This window comes from Chlorocebus sabaeus, chromosome 7 (assembly GCF_047675955.1).
Source record: "Chlorocebus sabaeus isolate Y175 chromosome 7, mChlSab1.0.hap1, whole genome shotgun sequence".
Classification (NCBI taxonomy): Eukaryota; Metazoa; Chordata; class Mammalia; order Primates; family Cercopithecidae; genus Chlorocebus; species Chlorocebus sabaeus.
The window spans coordinates 39,883,404-39,908,378 of record NC_132910.1 but is presented as its reverse complement, the minus strand read 5'-3'; the positions used below and the strand labels follow the sequence as shown (position 1 = coordinate 39,908,378).

The 24,975-nt window shown below is 38.9% G+C and overlaps 1 protein-coding gene across 4 annotated transcripts in view; it reads right to left on the bottom strand.

The window, feature by feature from the left end:
- Positions 1-318: 318 nt before the first annotated feature.
- HERC6 (HECT and RLD domain containing E3 ubiquitin protein ligase family member 6) overlaps positions 319-24,975 on the bottom strand; it is a 64,193-nt gene continuing 39,536 nt past the window's right edge. The window contains exons 14-23 of one of the 4 annotated variants that reach the window (XM_007999221.3): positions 19,445-19,558; positions 18,710-18,817; positions 14,674-14,844; positions 12,137-12,280; positions 7,545-7,711; positions 6,475-6,541; positions 5,669-5,739; positions 3,335-3,518; positions 3,142-3,244; positions 319-1,184 (exon numbers count right to left, since the gene is read on the bottom strand). In XM_007999221.3, the coding sequence (XP_007997412.3) occupies positions 964-1,184; positions 3,142-3,244; positions 3,335-3,518; positions 5,669-5,739; positions 6,475-6,541; positions 7,545-7,711; positions 12,137-12,280; positions 14,674-14,844; positions 18,710-18,817; positions 19,445-19,558 (1,350 nt within the window). In that variant the 3' untranslated portion in view covers positions 319-963. The remainder of the gene's footprint in view (positions 1,185-3,141; positions 3,245-3,334; positions 3,519-5,668; positions 5,740-6,474; positions 6,542-7,544; positions 7,712-12,136; positions 12,281-14,673; positions 14,845-18,709; positions 18,818-19,444; positions 19,559-24,975) is intronic. The other 3 variants (XM_007999222.3, XM_007999225.3, XM_007999223.3) reach the window with 3 other exon arrangements.

The following is a 24,975-nucleotide window of genomic DNA, read 5'->3' as shown; positions in this document are numbered from 1 at the left end:
AGAAACCTTTCAGTCTCACCAGACAGTGGCCCTGGCAAGAGACCGTCAGTTGTCTCTGTGCTTAGAATGCTGTCTGCCAAGGGTCCCAAGTTGGAAAAGGGAAAGAAAGAGAAGGGGAGAGACAGAGAGAGTCCCGTATGGAGTTTAGTTCCAGCCCGTGGCCACAAATGGAATCTCAATAGAATAAAAGAAAATAAATCCCCAAATTTGGGCTTACCTCCTGGCTGGCTCGCCAAAATATGTTACTGGGTTAAGGGTTCTGATAATGAGGTGTACAGGTTCTTGGTGTGTTGAACAAAGAATTGAACGACATGCATGAACAGGTGGTGAAGGAATGGATTTATTGGAGCCCAAGGCAGTGAAGGAGCAAAAGTGAAAGTACATTACACAGGGTGGGAGTGGGCTCGAGCAAGTGGCTCAAGAGCCCTAGTAGCAAAATCTTCTGGGGCTTAAGTACCCTGTAGAGGTTTCTTGATGGTTACAGCCTATGTAAATGAAAGACTGGCTCACAGCCAATTAGAGGCTGAGGTGAATTAGTTCACGGCCAATCCAAGACTGGTGTGGTTTGACTCCTTATGCAAATGAATGTCCTGGAATGAACCAATCATTGGCCGGAGTGCAGATTTGGCCCGTGGCCAATCAGAGACTGATGCGGTTTGATGCCTTATGCAAATGAAGGTCCTGGAATGGACCAATCATAGGCCAGTGTTCACACTCTTCATTGCCAGGGAGTATGTCCAAGTCATCCTTAGATCCCTATCTCTGGACCCTATTTTCCTGCCTCAGTCTTATGTGAGATTTTGTGCCCTTTGACCATCATCATCATCTCCCCATTCCCCCAACCTCTCCCTCAACTACTTCTAACCACTATTCATTAACCTCTTGTATTATTTAGGTGTAAGGAAGAACAGGAGGATCCAAGCATGAGAAAGCCCACCCTGAGTCTCTCAGAGGTGATTATGACTACGTGAGCATGGGCGAGACAAATCCTCTATTGTTGTTGATGGCTACTTGAAGTGCTTCCTCCATTCTTTCCATTGTAGAATACTTAGGGAGGTAGAGAATATGATGACACGTTATTGATGTTGGGTGATCTCTTTCACTGAAAGTTTCAGGACAACGAAATACTATTTCCATTTTCTGTATGCCTCTTGCATGCAGCCTATCACGTCCTGTAAGAAACACTAGAAAGGAATAAAATTTGGTTAAGATATTTCATAGAAAGAATAAAACATAATGAAAAGGAAGAAATTAATCACCTTTCAGTAAGTATTTATCGAAGGTCCTTAGGCAGAGAGAACTGTGCTTGGCCATATTGAGTGTAGAAAAATCATGACATTTGGTCTTTGTCCTCAATGAGTTCATGGTATAGTTGAGGGAAAATTGTATGCATGAAAAGATAGTAGCAAGAAGGAAGTTTATTCAGCTCATCTAGGAAGAATGAGGTTAGGAGCTTAAAGGATTCAGCACGGAGACAGACACCAGGTTGGGTGGTCAGAGGGACTTCACAGAGGTCACACCAGGCTATTTCTCAAGACAGGATTTGGGTGAGCTTTCAAGGCAGGGGACAAAACTCAGGAAAAAGCCAGAGGTGGGAAGAAGTGAACTCATGGGATGTACAGACAGCTGAACCACTGGGCTGAATCAAAAGTTTCCCATTAAGAGAGAAGATTAGAAAGGCAGCTTGGGCTTATAGAGAAATAGGTTGGATATGGGGACAAGTTGGAATTGTCCTCCAACATCCTTAGTAGCAACAAAAATATCAAGAAGAAAGATGTGTAACTCAGGAAGAGCTGATTAATGGGATGAGATGGTGAGAGAAGTCATTAAGTCTGCCCTAGAGAAACCTTAGGGTTCCCACCAAGAGAAGTTCTTGTACCATGAGGCCACAGAGCTTAGTGCTCAAGAGCCTGGGCTTTGGAGTCAGCGTGATGGATTCTATTCTGGTTCCCATACTTACCAGCTGTCTGAACATAGGCAAGCTACTAAATGCTCCAAACCTCGTTTTCCTCGTGCCTGAAGTGGGAAAAAAGAATAGTACCTACCTCATAGGGTTGCTATTAGGAAAAAGGTAGGTAATAAATACAAAGCAGTCAGCATAGTGCATGGCACAGAATAAGCACACAGTAAATGCTGCTGTTGCTGCTACTATTATCATCAGTTGTTGTTGCTATTATTATTTCTAAATGATATATTACTATAAAACAGATTGTTTGCATCATTCGAACATCATAGGACTTAGATAATTAGATGAAGATAGGAACATGAGATAAAAGGCTTAGGAGCCAGCTGAAGTGAGGAAAGAGGGTGCAGAAAAAGTCAGTGTAGAAAAAGTAGTAAAATAGCAAATCTCTATTTAAAAAAAAAAAAGAAACAGGCTTGGGTAAGAGAAAGAATGCTGGTCTAGAAAGTAGGGAGCCTGGGTTCTCATCCTTGCTCTGCCACTAACACATGTGATCCACCAGCAAGAATGGTGATACAGAGATAGAAAATTATTTTGGGCAGATAGGGCAAAAGAGTCCTCAGTAGAACTTCCCTTCTAACAAAAAGCGGTCCAAGAAATCACTTCTTTTCTAATAAAGAGCAGCCTGGAATATTGGGCTGCAAACATAGATAAGAAGGCTGGAAGCTAGCACGGGGGAATGCAACCTGGGGCCAGGCATGTCCACCATGGGGGTTCCACCTCCCCTCATTTTTAGCACATGCACAGTAAGAAGGAAATAAGCACCATGGAGTAGCTACCCACCTGTATAATCAAAGATTGGGGTAGGGGCTGCTAGAGATTCGTGCCCTATGCGATGGTACACCTGGTCCTAACTCATTTTTTCATGCCCTATGTATGTCCTCCTCACTAGCTCATCTATAAAAAATCCTGCATTTCACCACAGATCAGCAACTCATTTTTCTGGGACCCCTCTCTGTAGCAGAGAGCTATTCTCTTTTTTTTGTCTCTTATTAAGTTTCTGCTCTGTACCTCACCCTTTGTGTGTGTCCCTGTCCTTGATCTCCATGGCTGTGAGACAAAGAACCTTGGGTGTCACCCCAGACAGTAAGGCCACTTCAATGGCTTCATTCTAAATAAGATTGTACCTTTTAAAAAGATATATAAATTATGTGTCCATCTATTACCACAGTACTTACAGAGGAATTTTTTCTTTTCATCCAAGGTTAGTTTGTGGAAAGCCTTCCAAAACAACCGTATAGTAGGATGTGATTTTCGGTATCCTTGCTCATACTTTGAATTCTTGAGAGAAAGAGGGAGAAAAATGATTTGAGTGGGGTGGAATATATAGAAGTTGTTTGGAAAAATTGGGGCACTTTAGGTATCACCTACCTGTTCAAATTGTTTCCAGTCATAATCAGTATTTCCAATGATTGCTGTCATTAGTTCCTCGGGGTAGAAATGTCTAAGTATCTCCTTCTCACAGACTCTATAAAATCCTCTCTGAAATTCCTCATAAACTGCTTTTACAGAGACGTTGAAAATGTAATCAATATACTTAGAAACATAGTCTTTCCTTGAGGGAAGGAAAAAAAAGAAAGAAAAGAAAAGAAGGAAGGAAAGGAAGGAAGAGGCCAATGATTAAAAGATTCTATACTTTGTTCTTTTTACTATTTCTATTGAGAAGAAAAAGTCAATTACTTCTACATAGCACAAGAATGTTGTATTGTGACCAAAACCTGGTCAGCTAGAAGAAAGAAATTTAGAAAATATAATCAGACGGTTTAAAACTATTTGGCTCACTTTCTTCACTGCAGTCGGTAGGATTTTTTAAAAACATGAATCTCAATATGTCATTCTCTTGCTTAAAGTCTATCAAAGGCTTCCCATTACCCTTGGGGTCAATTCCAAACCTCCTTAGCAGGGATCGACAGGCCTTCCCAACCCTACCTCCTCCCTCAATGATCTGACCTTGCCAGTCTCAGCAAGCAACCTCTTCCTACTTCCATTTTCTTTCTTTCTCTTTCTTTTTTTCTCTTTCTTTCTCCTTCCTTCCTCCCTCCCTTCCTTCCTTCTTTCTCTCATTCTCTCTGTCTTTCCTTCTTTCCTTCTTTCTTTCTGTCTTTCTCTCTTCCTCTCTCTCTCTCTTTCTCTTTCTTAAGAGATGGGGTCTCCCCATGTTGCCCAGGCTGGACTTGGACTCCTGGCCTCAAGCGATCCTCCTGCCACAGCCTCCTGAGTAGATGAGACTACAAGTGTGCACCATGGTGCCTGGCTCCCACTTCCATTTTCATCTCTGGCCATACTGACCTTTAGTTCATAGGTCTTGTTGTCTCTCTTTTGTAGTTAGGCCACAGAATGCAGCATTTCTTCTTTACCTGATAACTTCTACCATCCATTAGATTTTAATATAAGTAAGGCTTTCTCAGGGTTAATCCTTCTGTTCCTCTGCTTGTCCCCTCTCACAACACATGTCACTTTGTGAAAATTATTCCTGCAAGGTCTGTCTTGTACTACAGGATGTAATTTCTACTAAATGATTAATTTCCTGATGGCAGGGTTGCTACTGGAGGCATTTCCATCAGAGACATGATTGTCTCCCACACTTTGGGCAGCCTTTGTGGACTAGCCTATCTAAATCAACTCTTGTGTGCCTTCCCCTGTAACCAGTGGTGTGCTGGTAAATGTCTAACAACCAGCTCTCTGAAAAGGAGGGGGAGGGGAGGGGACACACATTTGCAGCACTGGCCAATTTCTGTGGTGTAAATATTCCCACCATGGCTGATTTTCAGCTACTAATACTTTGATAATAAACTCTTAACATTTTTGAAAATTTAACAGTCAGCTCTCACAAGCTGGTACTAGTGAGCTCCAGCATACCACCTGGAACTCCCTAGTTTCTTAATGGGTTTTAATTTTCTTCAGAGTGCTCATCCTTATCTGATATTATATTACATAATAATTCATTTGTGGCCAGGTGTGGTGGCTCACCCTTGTAATCCCAGTACTTTGGGAGGCTGAGATGTGAGGACTGCCTGAGTTCAGGAATTTGAGACCAGCCTGGGCAGCATGGCAAGACTCCATCTCTATTTAAAATAATAATGATTCATTTGTATATTGTCTTTCTGTCCCACTGGAATTTAAGCTCCAAATTTTGTCTGTCTTTTTGACTACTGTATCTCCAGCACCTAGAATAGAGTCTGGTACAAAATAGGGGCTCAAAAATATTTGTTAAATGAATAAATAGTAAAAAGAGCTACAAAGGAAATATTGAACCCTGAATTCTTTCTCCTTTTTTTTTTTTTTATCTTAAAAGATTCTTTTTTTCTAAAAGATTAGGAGCTTAAAACAATCATCTGAGAAGCTAAAATACTTTGGTTTTGTTTTTTATTTTTGAGACAGAGTCTCACTCTGTTGCCCAGTGAGCAATCCCGGCTCACTGCAACCTCCACTTCCTGGGTTCAAGCAATCCTCAGCCTCCTGAGTAGCTGGGACTACAGGCATGTGCCACCACACCTGGCTAATTTTTGTAGTAGAGATGGGGTTTCGCCATGTTGGCCAAGCTGGTCTTGAACTCCTGGCCTCAAGTGATCCACCTGCCTCAGCCTCCCAAATTGCTGGTATTACAGGCGTGAACCATATTTAAAAATACATTTTTAAAGAATAGTGATATAACATTTTATGTACAGTATATTCAAAACAGATATTCTAGCTGTCAAAACTTACTTGTTGGTTTGGTCCACAGGTATAGAGATCCCATTTGGAATTAAGTCAACATCATTTTGGTCCCAATGTATCTGTAACCAAAATGTATTCAGGTACCAAATATCAAAGTAAGTCTGAATAATCAACCACCCATAATATCATTATTGCCAATACGTTTTCCCCTGTATAATTGAAAATAACTTGGAGCTAAATAATTTTTTATGTAGTTCAACCTTTTAAATACATGGAAAGCAAAAAAGCCTACCTAGTACATGTTATACATTGCTTTCATGCCTAAATTATCGTTTAGTTGTTACATTATTTATACTAGTTGAATAATCACCATAGCTTCACTTTATTTGAGAGTATATAGACATGAGAAGAAGATAAGGGGAAAGTCTTGCAGTACAGAAATAAAATCTCTTTTAAAAAAGGGATCCCAGGGGCCAGGCACAATGGCTCATCCCTGTAATCCTAGCACTTTGGGAGGCTGAGACAGGTAGATCACTTGAGGCCAGGAGTTAGAGACCAGCCTGGCCAACACAGCAAAAACCCGTCTCTACAAAGAATGCAAAAATTAGCCAGGCATAGTGTCGCATGCCCATAGTCCCAGCTACTCAGGAGGCTGAGGCAGGAGAATCACTTGAACCCAGGAGGCAGAGGTTGCAGTGAGCTGAGATCACGCCATTGCACTCCATCCTGGGTGACAGAGTGAGACTCTGCCTCAATAAAGAAAAAGGGATCCCAAATTTAAGATACTATAATAAAGATTATTTTTTAGAAACAGATTAAAGCTAAACTATAATCTGACTTTCATTAGTACTCACAGAAAAGCGTATGCAGAGCGCATCTCCAATGTCATCAGCATCATCATTTAGAACTTCTTGCAAACTCCTAATGAAGATCTTGGTTTTAAAAATTGTATTTATTGATCTTATAAAGTTTCACAAGTAATTTTCAATGGAAAAAATTGTGAACAATATAGAAATGTATAAAATATAATATAAAATTCCTATCCTCCATCTTCTCACTCCTTTTCCCTAGCATTTACCTCTATTTACAGTTTGATTTGTTGGACCATTGTTACCACCTAGACACTGCTACATCTTCATGGAAATTACAAAAATGAGCTGTTTCCTCTAGACAGTGATTCTGAACCAGGGATGACTTTGTACCCTAGGGATCATTCAGCAAAGTCTGGAGACATCTTTGGTTGTCACACTTGGAGGGAAGGTTGCTACTGGCATCCAGTGGGTGTGACCCCAAATGCTGCTAAACATCCCACAATGCCCAGGACAGTCTCCCACAACAAAGAATTAAACAGGCCAAAAGGTCAGTATTGCCAAGGCTGAGAAACCCTGCTCTAGCACGCATCTAGCTAATATATTCTTCCACTAACAGTACACAAGAAGAGAGAGTCCTTTCCCCCAGTTTTTTGCCAACACTGTAAGAAAAACTTTTTAACAAGTGTCAATCTGTAAGTAGAAAAATGACATCTCATTTTTATTTATTCCCTTAATTACTAGTTAGGATGAGCATATTTTCAGTTTTTTTATTAGACTTACACACATACACACACACCCTTGTATAGTCATAAATATTTATATGTGTGATGATGCATGTATATATTGTGCTCTCTGAAGCAACTGTTTCCACCTGGATAAAGTCAAGAGACCAGGCCAGAACTCTTGTTTCTTCTACTAGTTAATAATTAGAGGAACATTCAGCTTTCCTCCATTTTGAAGGTTTACTCAGTTATAAATCATGCTGAAATTCAAATTCCTCTCAAGAGCATACATTATTGAAATTGAAGACCGTATCTGTCTCTCTGTGTGTAAGATTATTTATGCCTAGACTTACTAGATATAGTCCTGAAAAAAAGGTTGTATTTACTTACTTCCCCAACCGAGGACTGAGTTCTTTTAAATCTTCCAATGATGGCTTTTGGTCCAGAAGTTTTTTATACAAAGCCAGTGGGAAAGGAAGGTTAGCAACATTTAAATTGAATAAGGAGAGTCCACACAGCATTCCAAAGAGGAAATATCTTTTTTTCTCAAGTTTAGGCTAGAAAAGAAGAAAAAAAATCCCTAAGATATTATAAATAATTAGTAATACAAAGGGATAATTAGATTAGTAAAAAAAAAAATGTGGTTCCCTTTTCTAAAAGTCAAAAATTAAAAACAAAATGGGCTTCAGGAAAATAAAAACGTGAAGTTCTTCTACAGATTATAACACAACTTAAATTTCTTCAATAATTTTGAATACAAATTGACAGTTCAGAACATTAAATAAATGAATTCGTTGTTACTAACAGCATATCTGGAATGTGAAAAAATACGCTCAGACAGCTTTATATAATAAGGTTTTCACAATTTAATTTTATAGTCTTTCCCTTCAGACTCACGTAGAATAATGACGCTGAGAAAGGAAGGGTGCACTGTATACATTTATTGGTCACCAGGCATTAGATGAGCCTCGCATGAGTGGCAGCCCCTTCGGCAATGCGGCCCCACAACTTGGGTGTGCTTAGAGGGATGAGCACATGGGTCAGGGAAGGTGACTGATGCTGGGGACCAAGAAGGCAGGTGGAAGAAAGAAGGGGAAGAAGGAAAGAGGCCTGGTGCAGTTGGCATGTCTTGTCTGCACTTTGTAGTCCTGGGTGAGAGGAAACACTGGCTCCATCTATCCAGGCCATCATCGCAGCACAGTAGATCAACAGCCTGAAAATTTTAGGATTCAATTCCAATGCCAACCTTACTATTAGTGGGTGCATGACTTTGGGCCACTCGCATAATATTCTGTGGTGCAGTCTAGTTGCCATATTTATTTATTTGAGCAATTGTGAGAATAAATTCTAAAATTACATTTAAATTTTGAAAGTAAGTTATAAGTACAAGTAATCCACAAAGGGGCCCCCCGAAACCTAATCAGTCTTCTTTCCTATAATTTGTATTATGTCCCTTGGTTATAGTTTATTTCATCTCTTCACTGAGTCATACACAAATCAGGTTTTTTTTGTTTTTTTGTTTTTTTTGGTCTCTGTTTTTTATCTAGCAGTACAGCATAATGCTTAAGAGTAAGAGCTCTGGAGTCAGACAATCCTGAACTCATATCCTGGCTCGATCACTTACTAGTTTTCTGTCCTTGGCTGATTTATGTAATCTCTCTAAGCCTCAGTTTCTTCATCTGTACCTCATAAGGTTGGCGTAAGGTTTATTTTCCTCCTCTCCATCCCCAACTTGTGTCTCTTTGGTTCATTTCATCCCATTCCTTCACCTTCGACCTCAGGCCTTCGCCTCTCCATTATACTTTCAAATGCAATCACTTCAGTCCCCTCTTGATTTCTTTCTCTCCTAACCAAGAACCCCTTAAGTTTATATAGTGCCCTAAAGCTTTCATGGTACTTTCAGATACCTTATTTTGTTTTGTTTTCACAACAGCCCTGCAAAGCAAGCAGAGCAGAAATTATGATGTCCGTTTTCTAGGTGAGGAAACAGAAATCTCAGAGAAGCTAAATGACACACCCACCATCACTGAAGATTAGAACTCTAGGCTTCTGATCCCACATCAGTGCTTCCTTCCCCATCCTGTCATGCTTCTCAAAAACTATTACATATTAAGTCAGCAATCTATAATTTAGAGCCAATTGGTAAAGTTTCTGGTGTGTTGATCCTATTACTATAACTACATCTATAGAGTTTCAGGAGGAAAGGGATTGTGTCATGTAATAATTTGTAATAATTTGTAATATCCCACAATATTTAATACAATGTAGGAACCTCAAGAAACATGAAATAAATGCTTGCTGATTGACCAATAAAAAATCGTGCCATTGGCACACCTCAGCTATTCGTATATTTTAGAGGGTCCATTTGTTCTCAAAAAGATACAAAACACCTTTCAGTATTTTCTCACATGTATTCATCTTTCTCCTCCTCCTGCCTGTCCTTTTTGCCATTTGGAAGAATAATTTGTAAGTTTATGGGAAAGGGGACTAATAAATATGCCTTAGTCCATTTTCTGTTGCTTATAACAGAATATCTGAAACTGGGTAATTTACAAAGAAAAGGAATGTATTTCTTAGAGAAGGAATACATTCCTTGGAGAGGCTGAGAAGTCCAAGACTGAGTGGTTGTATCTGGTGAGGGCCTTCTTGCTGATGAAAACTCTGCAGAGTCCTGAGGCTGCACAGAGCATCACATGGGGAGGGGGCTGAGTGTACTAGCTCAGGTCTCTCTTCCCCTTCTTACAAAGCCACCAGTTCTACTCCTCCACTCCCATGATAACCCATTAATCATTAACTCATTAATCCATGAGTGGATTAATCTATTCATGAAGGCAGAACTCTCATGACCCAAGTACCTCTAAAAGACCCCTTTTCAAGACTACCACATTGGGGATTAAGTTTTAACATGAATTTCAGGGGGTGGGGGCATTCAAACCATAACACAATAGAAGCTCAACATGTGATTCTTTTTAGAACTGTAATCTGAAAATCCAAAATCTGAAATGCTCTAAAATCAGAAACTTTGAGTGCGAACATGATGCCACAAGTGGGAAATTCCACTCATAAGTATTGAATACAAACTTTGTTTCATGCACAAAATTATTTAAAATAGTGTATGAAATTACAATTTCATACACAGATTAAATGATCTGTGTTACTAATACAGAAATGAAGACAAATTATTTTGTTACTTTTTTTTTTTTTTGAGATGGAGTCACTCTGTCACCCAGGCTGGAGGGCAGTGGCGTGATCTTGGCTCACTGCAACCTCTGCCTCCCGGGTTCAAGCGATTCTCCTGCCTCAGCCTCCCCAGTAGCTGGGACTACAGGTTCATGCCACTGCACCTGGCTAATTTTTTGTATTTTTAGTAGAGATAGGGTTTCACTGTGTTATCCAGGATGGTTTCGATTTCCTGACCTGGTGATCCGCCTGCCTCGATTTTTTTGTTACTTTAAGAAAGAAATGTTTATACTTTAAGGGCCTTTACAAAATATAATAATCACAAACATGAATCATTATTTTTCTTTTTTCCTTTTTACGCCCCTTTTATTTTGAAACAGAGTATCACTCTGTCACCCAGACTGGAGTGCTGTGGTGCAATCTCAGCTCACTGCAACCTCTGCCTCTCAGGTTCAAGCGATTCTCCTGCCTCAGCCTCCCAAGTGGCTGGGATTACAGGCGTGCACCACCACACCTGGCTAATTTTTGTATTTTTAGTAGAGATAGTGTTTTGCCAGGTTGGCCAGGCTGGTCTCAAATTCCTGACCTCAAGTAATCCTCCCACCTTGGCCTCCCAAAGTGCTGGTATTACAGGCGTGAGCCACCGCACCTGGCCATGAATCACCTGTTTTTGTTTTTCTTTTTTTTTTTTTTTTTTTTGAGCTGGAGTCTCGAAAAAGGGATACCGAGATTCTGCTCAGTATCCGTTACGCAAAATGCTTGGGACCAGCAGTGTTTCAGATCTCAGAGTTTTTCAGATTTGGAACATTTGCATAAACACAATGAGATATCTTGGGGATAGGACCCAAGTCTAAACACAAAATTCATTTATATTAATAGTTCATATACACGTTATACACATAGCCTGAAGTTAATTTCAAACAATATTTTAAATAATTTTGTGCATGAAACAAAGTTTGCATTAAATACTTATGAGTGGAATTTCCCACTTGTGGCATCATGTTGGCACTCAAAAAGTTTTTGATTTTAGAGCATTTCAGACTGTGGATTTTCAGATTACAGGATGCTCAGCCTGTACTACAATTTGTTTACCTGCTGTCGTATTGATGGATATGTAGGTTGTTTCCTAAATTTTGAGAAGCAGTAATCTCAAGTATTTTAAATTAGGACAGAAATGACTGATAGAATCCTAGAGATAATTTTTCATTCTTAAAAGGTGATTCAGCTGGGCATGGTGGCTCACACCTGTAATCCCAACACTTTGGGAGGCCAAGGCAGGTGGATCACCTGAGGTCAGGAGTTTGAGACCAGCCTGGCCAACATGGCAAAACCCCGTCTCTACTAAAAACACAAAAATTAGCCTGGTGTGACATACGCCTGTAGTCCCAGCTACTCAAGTAATCCTTCCACCTCAGCGTCTCAAAATCCTGGAATTACAGGTGTGAACCACCAGGCTGAGCCAAGCTAGACACCTTAAATATGTGCAGTTTATTATATCTCAAGTATAATTTATTAAAACCATTAAAAATGTGATGTGCATGTGAATCACCCAAGGATCTTATAAAATTTTACATGCTCTGATCCAGTAGGTGTAGAGTAGGGCCTCAGATTCCGCTTTTCTAACAGCTTCCCAAGTGATGCCAGAGTTGCTGCTCTGTGACCCATACGAGTACTATCAAAATAAGAGTAGCAAAGCTCTATATGACCTAATTTTACACCACTATCTATGGTTGTAATGTTGCAGTATATGGGGTGCCTTTTCTGTTCTGGGGAAAACAAAACATAAGAAATAAAAGACTTACCTTGGCAGGAAACCACATGCAGGAACCCATTTCAGGATACATGAACATTCCATATTCTGGCTTGGTCATCTCTTCAAACATACAGTGGAAGAACTCTGAACTAACCCCTCCAGACTCAGGACAAATTTCTTCAATAAATTCAACCTAAAGAAAGAGAACATAGTCCCAGATCCTGACTTAAAATACAGTGTTTTGAACTTTATGGAAGTTTTAAACCTCCATTCCTGCAGGCTCTAGAATTACTAGAATCACATAGCCCTTACCTCCTTGCAATCTGTCTTCCCTCAGTTTGCTGCTGAGCAGTGGAGGCCATGAATCTATTTATTCTCAGATTGTTGTATGCATCCTTTACACTGCCACATGGACCAAGTGAAGGGGGACTCTAGCGAGAGTTAGCATTTACCAGTTGCATTGACTAGTATCTCAAACCAAATTTTGATGTGCTTCAAACCCTTGCGCCCCTAAATTCCCTGATTATTCTATCTTGTTGTCCATCTCATCATTCAGACTTCATAGCCTTGGCTCCAGTCAACAGGTATTTGTTTTTTCCTGTCTATACTCTTATTTGGGCTTCTGCAAAACAGCCCTCCCAGTATGCCTGGGCATGAGACCTTTTCAGGAACCAGCAGAGCAGATTGCCCATAGCTCTCAAATGAGAAATCAGCATTAACCAGTCCCTCTTTTTATTTATTATTTATTTATTTATTTTTTGAGATGGAGTCTCACTCTGCTGCCCAGGCTGGAGTGCAATGGCACGATCTCGGCTCACTGCAACCTCTGCCTCCCAGGTTCAAGCCATTCTCCTGCCTCAGCCTCCCGAGTAGCTGAGATTATTACAGGCACTCACCACTGCACCCAGCTAGTTTTTGTATTTTTAGTAGAGACAGGGTTTTGCCATGTTGGGCAGGCTAGTTTCGAACTCCTGATCTCAGGTGGTAATCCACCCACCTCAGCCCCTCCAAAGTGCTGGGATTACAGGTGTGAGCCACCACACCTGGTCCCAGTCCCTCTTTTTAAAAGCTTTCTCTACCTTTGGACTTTATGGCTATGTACTATCTTGGTTTTCCCCCACGTCTCTAACTACTTTTCTATATCCTTTCTTGGGTAATTTACTTTTATCTTTTAATGATAAGCACTACTCATTTTTGTTTCTTGGATTTTGGTTCTCTCTCTACTCTCTTTGCCTGGGAAATCTTGTCTACTGCTGCTTCAGTCAACACACCATCAGGTTTAAGGGCCTGCCCCACTTTCCCTTCTGAATATCCCAATAACAAATTAAGCCTACTTCTGATTTTCCTATTTCTGCTCATTTATACTAGCCTGTCCATGCCACAGTTAGGACTCACTCATGATGGGCCCTGACAACCTTGCCCTTGTTCAGAGTCTGTATTTTTATTTGATCTGGCTTGAAGTTTACTTTTTTTAACCCCTTGGTCATCTCCCATAAGGGGAATACTTTTCTACTAATTTCCTTACAGTTAAGATTTAAAGAAAAATAGGTATGAAGGGAGACATATAACTAGAAAGCCTGGTTTATAAAGTAGTTTTTGTTTTCCATTGGAGTCACATGCTGGGAAAATCCCTTTTTATCTGAGTCCCACTTCCCAGGTTCCGATTTCTTCTCTAACAGCCCAACTCTTCCTCTCACGGCTGACATCAAGAAAATCCACTCCCTTCTGGACAGACTGCAGCTCTTACCTACAGAGTTAGCCATTATTCTATAGCCTCAAGCGGGCAAATAACCTGAGGTACCACACAGTAAAAACCCTATAAGCACCCACAAAGGATAAAAGGAAGGATGGCTAGAATTGAAACTCATATAGTGGAAGGTCTTAATTGATGAAACTAGAGCCAACATGTAGGAAAAGTATCCCTTCCTCTAGCAGTTTGATTGCATTAGAGCCCCAATTCTTCACCCCTCCGTGATCCATGTCTTTTGCATATGACTTTGCAGTTCCTCCCACTGAAGAGGCTGTGTATATTTCCCTAGCCTTTGACTTAGGTTCAGCTTTATGACTGCTTTGACTAAAGCAATGTTTGGTCTTGCTATCTTGCACCTCTGGCACTACTGTGGGAAGAACATGCTTGCTCGCCCCAGGAGGAGAATGAAAGACATAGGAAGCAGAGCTAAATTGCTCCAGCCAGGCCTAGGTCAGCCAATCCCTAGCCAACTCCCAGACATGTACACAATCTCAGACAAAATTTGCAAAGCCACCCAGATGAGTTTGGCCTAGCCCAGCAGGTCCTCCACTGAACTGCAGATCTGTAAAATAAATTATTGTCATTTTGAGCCATTAAGTTTTGGGATGTTTCATTATGCAGCATTTTTGTAGTCATCAGTAACAGTTAACTCATAGCCCAGTGTGCAATTAAGCATCTCATTGCTGTTCTCTGAAGGGTAAGAGGGGAATTCTGGAAACCAAAAGATTGATAACCATAGCTGCAAATGCAGGCTCTTTTAAGAGAGCATTTATTACATCATATGAATGCATCCCTCCCACAGAAGTAAAAATGTTCAATGAGACTTGTTACTGTACCACTAATACTTTGCGGAAGTCAGTGGCTTCAGCTTGACTTAATTGACGCAGAGCATCTTTAACCAGGCGACTTCGTCTGACTCTAAGTATAAATCTGGGTGATGGAGGAAATTCATCCTTTTTTTGCAGAATTGTTTCATGCCTAAGCATGTATGCTTTCTCTTCTGACATCTGGAAAAATAAATTTTTTAGTTGGCTTCTCCTTTTGCCTCATAGGAATCCCAGGGATTGTTTAATACTTCCAGTAAACATTTTGTGTAGTATATACTTAATCCTGCCATTGCTATAAACACTCACATTGTAATTATTTAAGAAAATGGACAATATATCTGCCTTATGGAAGATGAAGTGATTGTAGGACCAGAGAAACTATGGTTACCTAGGAATTGTGTACAGGAGATTAGTCAGCATGGATGAACACCTAAGTTATTAAAAGCTATCTCAGATTATTTATCATAGTAAACATCATCCTTAAAGACCATACTGGTATTCAACATGCTGAGACATTCATCCACCATCAGTCTTAAGACACAGAGCATTAGCGTTGTAATCCTCAGTAATATAAAGGCAGTATAAGAGCTCAGGGATAATGTGAGCTGTAGGAAAAAGATAGAAGACAGACTTCCTCAGAGAAGATCCACTCTTCTTTCCAGTAACTATGATCCATCCATGGAAACTCTCTAAGAATATACCACGAGTGCCCTCATTTTGTATCTAACATTACTCCTGGTCACCCTGAATAGTACTTGTTTTTAGCTTTTATGATCACCCTAAGTACTTCTCTTTAGGTTTTCTGAAGTACTTCTCTTTAGCTTTTCTGAATTCTCAACATTCTCTCACTACTTTAATCTCTGGAACTTCTCTAGATTAGAAATCTAGTATTGGACTTGCTATCCTTGCTTTGACCTTCAACACTCCTCAAGGGCTTCAGTTACATCACAAAGACAATAAATGAGGATTTAGAACTCAAACCAATGTAGCCCTTATAGGGCCTGTCCTGAAATTGTGACAGCAAGACCAGTGGATAACAGCTATCCTACCCCAGGTTCCTAGGCTGGGTGTGTTTGCCCACATTCACTCTCTACAAGCACCTCAGAGAAGTATGCACATGGCCCTGGGGTTGGGAAATCCCTGCCCTGAGTATCTGCCACCATTATATACTAAGAAATTTGTCTGTTATTACTAGATTCTTCTAGTTTTTCTTTAAGATTTTTTTTTAAGCACCAGATTTGTAGGGAAAAGGAACAAGTTTCATCTCTGTTTCTTTCTGGTTGGGTCATCACCTCCTGTGACCCTGCAAGAGTCTGCAGGTCTGGGACATCCAGCAATACTGACTACTAAGCAACATGTTCCATGGGTCTGAGTTCCATGGGTCTGTGGCCAGCAGTGTCCTCCACTGACTACAGCAGGGAGAGGTGTCTGTACCTTCTTTTAAATAACCAAGAGCTGGATGGGAAACCTGCCTCTTAGCTTAATTTCCAGCTTCTCTACTCCGGTTCTTTATATATTGGTTTTACCTTTTCACATGTACACATTTGAATTGGTGATCCAGTTTGGAGCTTACAGTTTTGACTATATCCATTATCTCTCCTTTGGAGAGCAGATTATAAAGTCCGCTTTCCAGCTTCACTCATAACAACTAAAAGTAAGAGTTTTCTTGTCCTCAGACTTTCCTAGTCTTTCATAATGTGCAATCTGCCCAAGTCCATTGTCCACTCAACCCTCGACTACTCACTAGCAGAATAGACAAATGACCAAGAGAGAAACATGGCTATAGGAGAAAATACCATAAAGGGAAGGTCTTGTTTAAGGGAAACTGATGGGAAAGTTAGGTTTGGAAAGGAAAGACAGTCTATTTTCTCCCTTTACCAGGGATGTTAGGAAAATAAAAACAGACGGCTCAGAAATAAAAGAAGAGATGACCTGGTCAAATCTATTTGTAAACATGCTGGTAATAGACACTAATAATAGTAACTAGGCCGGGTGTGGTGGCTCACGCCTGTAATCCCAGCACTTTGGGAGACTGAGGTGGGCATATCACCTGAGGTCAGGAGTTCGAGACCAGCCTGACCAACATGGTGAAACTCCATCTCTACTAAAAATACAAAAATTATCTGGGTGTGGTGGCAGGTGCCTGTAATCCCAGCTACTTGGAAGACTGAGGCAGCAGAATCACTTGAACCTGGGAGGTGAAGGTTACAGTGAGCAGAGATCGTACCATTGCACTCCAGCCTGGGCAACAGAGCTAGACTCCATCTCAAGATGATAATAATAATAAGCCAGGTGCAGTGACTCACGCCTGTAATCCCAGCACTTTGGGAGACCAAGGCAGGCAGATCACTTGAGGTTGGGAGTTCGAGACCAACCTGACCAACATGGAGAAACCCCATCTCTACTAAAAATACAAAATCAGCCAGGCATGGTGGCGCATGCCTGTAATCCCACCTACTCGGGAGGCTGAGGTAGGAGAATTGCTTGAACCCGGGAGGCAGAGGTTGTGGTAAGCCAAGATTGTACCATTGTACTCCAGCCTGGGCAACAAGAGCAAAACTCTGTCTCAAAATAATAATAATAATAGTAACTAGAGGGACAGCCCTTACCTGTGGAATGCTACTAGCAGGATATACCTTTTCTGTCTAGGTTGCTTATAAATATACCTGGAATTTATGGATTTATGGGACATGGCACATTGGAAAATATCATGTAAGCCATTGTAATTAGTGGGGTATAAGAAGGGACTGAATAACTGAAATGGCTTCTCTTGTGCATGTTCTATCCCAGACTTCTTATGTTTCACCCAGATGCATCCTTTGAATTAGTAATAAAAGTCAATAATGGGTATAAGTTCTGATTCCTATGAGTTTAAAATATAAATATCATAGATGAATAGATATAAACTTTTCACAAGGAATGACCTAGAAAACAAGCCTCAGCAATAAAAAAAAAGTTTGGACAATTTAGCATAATAAGGGGATGATATTATATGTACTTAACTGAGAACTAAGGCTGATGGTGATAAAAGAAACCAAATAATATGTAAATCTTATGTGGGACTAACACAACTACCTGAAAAGAAGCAGAAGGGTGAAAGTAAGTAGAAAACAATATAAACTTATTGATTGACTCATAGACATTATTTAAGAATAAAAGAATATCAGTTGGAGCTTATAAATCAAGCTCCAAGAAGCTTAAGGAGATATTTTTAATCCAAAGATTAGCACTTAAGAACACAGTATTAAAATTGGATAGAGGAGGAGAGGAAAGAGAGAAGAAAAGAACAGTTTACTGGATAGTGTCAGTGTTGTTCATGGCAGGAAAACAATAGATATTATATAAACAAAGTGAGGACTAGAACATTAAATAACAATGAGAAATATAAATTAAAATCAAACTGAAATATCATGATTAACTCATCAAAATGGAAAAGATCACAAAGCTTGATAATACTCTGCATTGCTGAGAACAGCATGTGGAAGAGGCATTTGCAATCTCTATAGAGGGTAATTTGGTAACATTTGATAATAAAGGGATAGGAATTAATTATTCTACCTTCCTATGTGAATGGTCTTTAACCATTTTAGAGTAACCAAGTACCCTGACTGATAAGGAAAAGCTCTTTTTTACCTAATTCCAGGAAATGACTTTGGAACGAATAAGATTAGAAATATTACCATACCAAAAACCTTAATGAAAATAATTGATGAAATTATTAAATAAAAGGTTAATGGGAAACAATGAAATAATCAAGTGGTTGTCATGAATCTCACAGTGAACACGAGTAAGACAACCAGAAACAATGCATTGAATTATGGGCAGCTGAAAAGACATTGGAACTGAAATTTGCTGTAAAATACTTCAGCAAAAACAGTAACAACAACAAAAGAAAAAAAGTGATAGATAAAAGTGTGGCAAAATGTTGACAATTGCTGAATCTTGGTGATGGGATTCATTATAACCATCACCAAGATATATTTGAAATATATTCTTTTTTATGTATGTTTGAAATTTTTCACACTAAAAAAGAAGACATACATACCCACATCTTTATACATGAATCAGCTTGCAATAATTTTATTTTGGATAGCGAATTAAAGATAAATGGAAAATCACTGAAAATAACAGGACTGGGGGTTTCTGCAGGTATCTAAAAAATAAAGAGAGATAATAGTTTTGATAATTAAAAACAATTAAAAAAAAACTTACTTCCTTTACCTTATCGCCTTTTTTTTGGAATCTGGTTTTTGTGGTTCTTTGGTTTTTTGAGACAGAGTCTTGCTCTGTCACCCAGGCTGGACTGCAGGGGCATAAATTTGGCTCACTAAAACCTCCTTCTCTGGGCTCAAGTGATCCTCCCACCTCAGCCTCTTGAGTAGCTGGGAGTACAGATACGTGCTACCACGTATTTGTATTTTTTCGATAGAGACAGCATTTCACCATGTTGCCCACGCTGGTCTCAAACTCCTGGGCTCAAGCAATCTGCTCACCTTGGCCTCCCAAAGTGCTGGGATTACAGGTGTGAGCCACTGCACCTGGCCTCAGAAATCTGTTTGTAAGAATCCAAATTACTTAGAAACAAAATTTCAAAAAGTGCATTTGTTTTATGATTAAAATATATTTAGGTTTTCAATAATCATCAAATTTAGCAAATTTATCATTATAATTTTAAAAATTTCAAATCTTGATTTATCAAAGGAGTACCTTAACAGATACTACAGTAATGCGTCCTCCTTTAAAATATGAACATTTTCAGAAGTAAAAATGTTATTCTTACCATGTGGTTATCCCAAAAGAGCTGTCTTCTTCTATCTGTATAAAAGTTTAATAAGTCAGAGAGTTCATTTATGTTGAAAGTATTTTCTGGTAGTCGACAGTTAGCTTTGTTTACCTTAAAGAGAATATGACCTGTGAATTTCATTTTCTATCAATAAGTGATTTAATCTATGATATATAGATGTATATGTGTGGCTGTCATACAGATAAGAAGAGAGCTCTCTAAACTGAAAACATTTGTCAGTAATGAAGTAGAGTTCTATAAAGTTTCCATTTTCTGAGCTATAATTTCCTTAATTTTCATGAAGAAATGTCAAAGATAAGACGCTGACAGTGTGGATTAGTAAACTAATTTTTAGGGCATAGATTTACTGGAAACAGTTTCTAGATTTTGAGGAGAAAAGCACCATAAAAATCCAAGGTACTTTTAACAAATTCAGCACTTCGTTCATTAATTAATAAATACTAACTTGGCACACTTTATTTTGTCAAGCATGGGACAAATCTTTAGATTAAAATGTCCTTTCTTAAATGAATGTGGATCTATTCCCATAAAACTGTATTTGCAGAAAGAGGAGACTGCCCTTCGGTGTAGATTGACAACCTGTGGTCTAGCAGGTAAAAACAACAAGTTACCAGGCATTTAGGATACAGTTTCTGATTAGGGAAAGACTTAAGAGGTTCAAGAAGGCTTCCTAGAGGAAGCATCAATGATCTAAATATGCCTCCATCACACAAAATTAATACAAATGATAGAAGGTGGGAAATAAGAAATTTAAGAACATAAATTATGGAAATAAAAAACAAATATACAGGAGCAAGATCAACAAATGAAAAGACTGCTTCTTTAAAAAAGAAAAAACAATTTCCCAGTAAGACTTTTCAAAAAAACAAACAAACAAACAAAACCAAAAAAACCCACTAGTATCAAGAATGAAAAATGGGGTGAAACTACAGATTGTGATGAGATTAAAAAGATAAAAATAGGACATTTGAAAAGTTAGATAAAGAGACAAATCCTGGGAAATACCCAGCAATACAAGAAAAAAAAAGAAAATCTCAATAATCCTGTGGCTGTTAAATAAATTAAACCCATAATTTAAAAAACTGTCGACAAAGAAATTTCCAGACCCAAAAAGGTTTATAGATTAGTTCTACTTATCATTTAAAGAAAATGCTAGGATTACAGAATCTTTTACATAAAATAGAAAAAGAATATTCCCCAAATAATTTCATAAGATTAGCATTACCTGGTCCATAAACTTCACAGGGGCATTATGAGAAAGTAAAATAACAAACCAGTCTCACTCATAAATATAGATGCAAATATGATAAGCAAAATATCAGCAAATGGAATCTTTGAAATCTATAACACATTATGAGCAAGCTGTGTTACTTCAAGTAAATAAGGTTAAAACAGTTGAAAACCCATCTGTGTATTTTGCCATCATATGCAGAAAAAACATTTAATAAAATTCAGTCTCCATCCATGATCTAGAAACAAAGCCCTCAGCAAACTAGAAATAGAATGAAGCTTCCTTAACCTTTTAAAAATGTATCTACAAAAATCCCACAGCAAAACATAAAACTGAATGTTAAGGTTTTCCCTCTGAGATCAGAATAAGATTATAAAACATTATACTGGATGTCCTAGTCAATGAAATAAGTAAAGAGAAATAAATAGGAACAAAACTGTTACTATTTCAAGTTATATGATTCTATACAGAGAAAATCCAAAGGAATCAAGAGATTAGTTTTAATAGGTAAATTTAACAAGATTGTTAAAAACAAGCTTAATGTATAAAAATTACTGCGTTTCTATACATCAATGACAAAGTTAAAAATTTAACTTTTAAGAGGAAAAAGTAAATGAATTTATCATCAAAATAAAAAACATTTGTGCATAAAGACACCATGGTGAAAGTGAAAAAACAACACATGGGAAAATATTAACAAATTGTATATCTGATAAGGGACTTACAACTATATGTAAAGAACTCTTATGACTCAATAATAAAAAGACTACTTATCTAATTTAAAAATGGACAAAAGACCTCAATAAACATTTCTCAAAATAAGATACAGAAATGGGCAATAAGCACATGAAAAGCGCAACATCATTAGCCATCAAGGAGATACAAGTCAAAATCACAAAGAGATACCATTTCCCACTCACTAGGATGACTATAATCCAAATGACAGATAATAACAAGTGTTGGCAAGAATGTGGAAAAGTGGTCGGGTGCGGTGGCTTGTGCCTGTAATCCTAGCACTTTGAAAGACTGAGGTGGGTGGATTACTTGAGGTCGGGAGTTCGGGACCAGTCTGGCCAGCATGGTAAAACCCTGTCTCTACAAAAATACAAAAATTAGTGGGGCATGGGGTGTACATGTACACCTGTAATGCCAGCTACTTGGGAGGCTAAGGAAGGAGAATTGCTTGAACCTGGGAGGTGGAGGTGGCAGTGAGCGAAGATCGTGCCACTGCATTCCAGCCTTGGCAACAGAGCAAGAATCTGTCTCAAAAAAAAAAAAAAAAAGAATGTGGAGAAACTAGAACTGTCATACATTGCTGGTGGTAATACAAAATGGTGCAGCTGCTTTGGAAAACAGTCTGCTGGTTCCTCACAAGACTAAACTAGAGTTGCCATATGACCCAGCAATCCCACTCTTGGGTATATACAGGAAATGAAAACATATGTCTACATAAACATTTGTACAGACATTTAAATAGCGACATTATTCATAATAGCCAAAGAGTGGAAATAACCCAAATACCCATCAATTGAGGAAGGGATATATAAAATGTAGTATTTCATGCAATGCATTATATTATTCATCAATAAAAAAGAATGAAGTACTCATACATACTCCAACATAGATGAACCTTGAAAACATTATGCTAAGTGAAAAAAGCTAGTTGCAAAGGACTACATAATGTGTGATTCCATTTACATAAAATGTCCAGAATAGGCAAATCTGTAGAGACAGAAAGTAGATTAGTGATTGCCTAGGGCTGGGGTGAGAGTAAGGGGATGGGAGTTGAGGGGGAATGGGGAGTGACTGCTAATGGTATAGGGCTTCATTTTGGGTGATAAAAATGTTGTAAAGTTGATTGTGGTAAAGGTTATACAACTCCATGAATATACTAAAAAGTATTACATTGCACATTTTATTTATTTATTTTTATTTTTTTAAAAATAGAGACAAGGTCTCACTATGTTGCCCAGGCTGGTCTTGAACTCCGTAGCTCAAGCAATCTTTCCACCCCAGCTTCCCAAAGTGCTGGGATTACAGGCATGACATTGTATATTTTAAATGGGAGAATTATATCTCAATGAAGCTGTTTTAAAAAGATACATAATCACATAAAATATCAAGTACTCATGATATATCTAATAAAAGACCGCAAGGCTTCTACATAGAACACTATAACATATTTTTGTAAGAAACTGAAGAAGAACTAAATAGAGAGCTATGTCATGATCAGACTTAGAAGACTCAATAATGTAAAGTTGTCATTCTGTCTCCAATCACTACCAGGTCAAAGACACAATCAAATGGAATTTGTGGAATTGGAACAAAAAGGTAATTGTAAAGTTAATATTTAAGTTCAACAATAATACTGAAGGAGAAGATAAAAGTTGAAACTTACTCTATCACATATCAATATTTATTATAAAGATACAGAAACTTGTACGGTGTTGTACGGGTACAAGGATAGATTAACAGCCAAATGAATACTTGATTTTCAATACAAGGAGTACTAAAAAGCACCAGGGAAAGAGGTATATTTTATTAAGAAGTAAATTTAACCTAGAAGGAAAACAAAAGTTAGTGTAAGAAACAGTGCCCTAGTCTGACACCCTATATATAGTAAGGGAGAATGAAACCAAAAAAGAAAAATGCCGAGAGAGAGAGAGAGAGAAGAGAGACAGATAGAGAGAGAGAGAGAGAGAGAGAGAGAGAGAGAGAGAGAGAGGAGAGGGGAGAGGGGAAAGGGGAGGAGAGGGGAGGGTGAGGGAGAGGCAGAGGCAGAGGCAGAGGGAGAGGGAGAGGGAGAGGGGAAGAGAGAGGATTGATGACAACGTTTGGGTCCTAGGATGTACATCTGAAGTTAGCATGACCTAATATTATGCTTTCTCTATCACAACATTAGTAAAACGAATATCGTCTTCCAATTGTCCACAAAACTAGAGACCATTCCAGAACTGAGACCAAATATTATGTTTATTAATTGCAGCTTAAGACAGTAAATTACAGTGTAATGGTCTTAATTACTAATTCATTATTAATTAGTTTAATAGCTTCTCTTCCTAGGCACAAGAACATCAAAGCATAAATTCTTCCAGTATCAGCAATGACATCACTTAAGAGTCTCTCAGAATCTTAGGCACCACCCCAGGCCTACTGGATCAGAATCTGAATTTTTTAACAAGATCTCAGGTAACTTGCATGCATATTAAAGTTTGAGAAGTGCTGCCCTAGCTGCCTTAGACATTAGTGCTCATTACTCTGATCTACATCTCTGGAATTTAAGAGATCTTCTGTGAATCACTGGTCACTGTGGGAATTCAGATACTCATCTGTAACACGCTTATGTCCATCTTTAGATCTAGTCAAGAGTCCGATTTCCATTTATTGGGACTACCACCCAAAGCAGAATGAGGATGACGTAACCAAGCCCAGTGACTTCTAGATACCACTAACTCTAGGTAACTCTACTAAAACAGACTTTGCATTCTTGGTGACCCTAATGTTGACATGGCCATAGAGAATGTGGACACCAAATCCTAATGGCCTCATTTGATATTTCTACAGTGGGATTTAGCAAATATTCTGATATAGACAGACTGAGTTGATACAACAGTATCCATTGGGCCCTTTCTTTGTTCTGGCTGTAGTCCTCGGTGGACTTTTCTTCCTTTCTATTTAATTTTTACTAAGTTACAAATGAAACATATATGTTTCATTTATAAATCACATATTTGGGCTGGGCATGGTGGCTCATGTAGGTGGATCACTTGAGGTCAGGAGTTCGAGACAAGCCTGGCCAACATGGTGAAACCCTGTCTCTATTAAAAATACAAAAATTAGCTGGGTGTGGTGGCAGGTGCCTGTAATCCCAGCTATTCGGGAGGCTGAGGCAGGTGAATCGCTTAAACCCAGGAGGAAGAGGTTGCAGTGAGCCAAGATCACACCACTGTACTCCAGCCTGGGCAACAGAGCTAGACTCTGTCTCAAAGAAAAAAAAAAAAAAAATCACACATGTGTAGTGTGATAAGTCCCCCACTAAGTTACTTAAGGGTGTTTATCCAGTGCCTTAACCCTGAGGGCCAGGCAATGAGCCAAGGCCATGGTGCCCAGCTGAGGAGCAGGTGTCCCTGAGAACCCAAACATCCTGGAGAGTATCTGAGAACCTGCCAAGATAAACAGTCTCATGGCTCAAACACTGTAGCTCTTTGAGCCAGAAAATTCACTTGAAAGCAGTTTAGAGATGGGAGGCAGCACAGATCTCTAGAGCTGTCCTGTT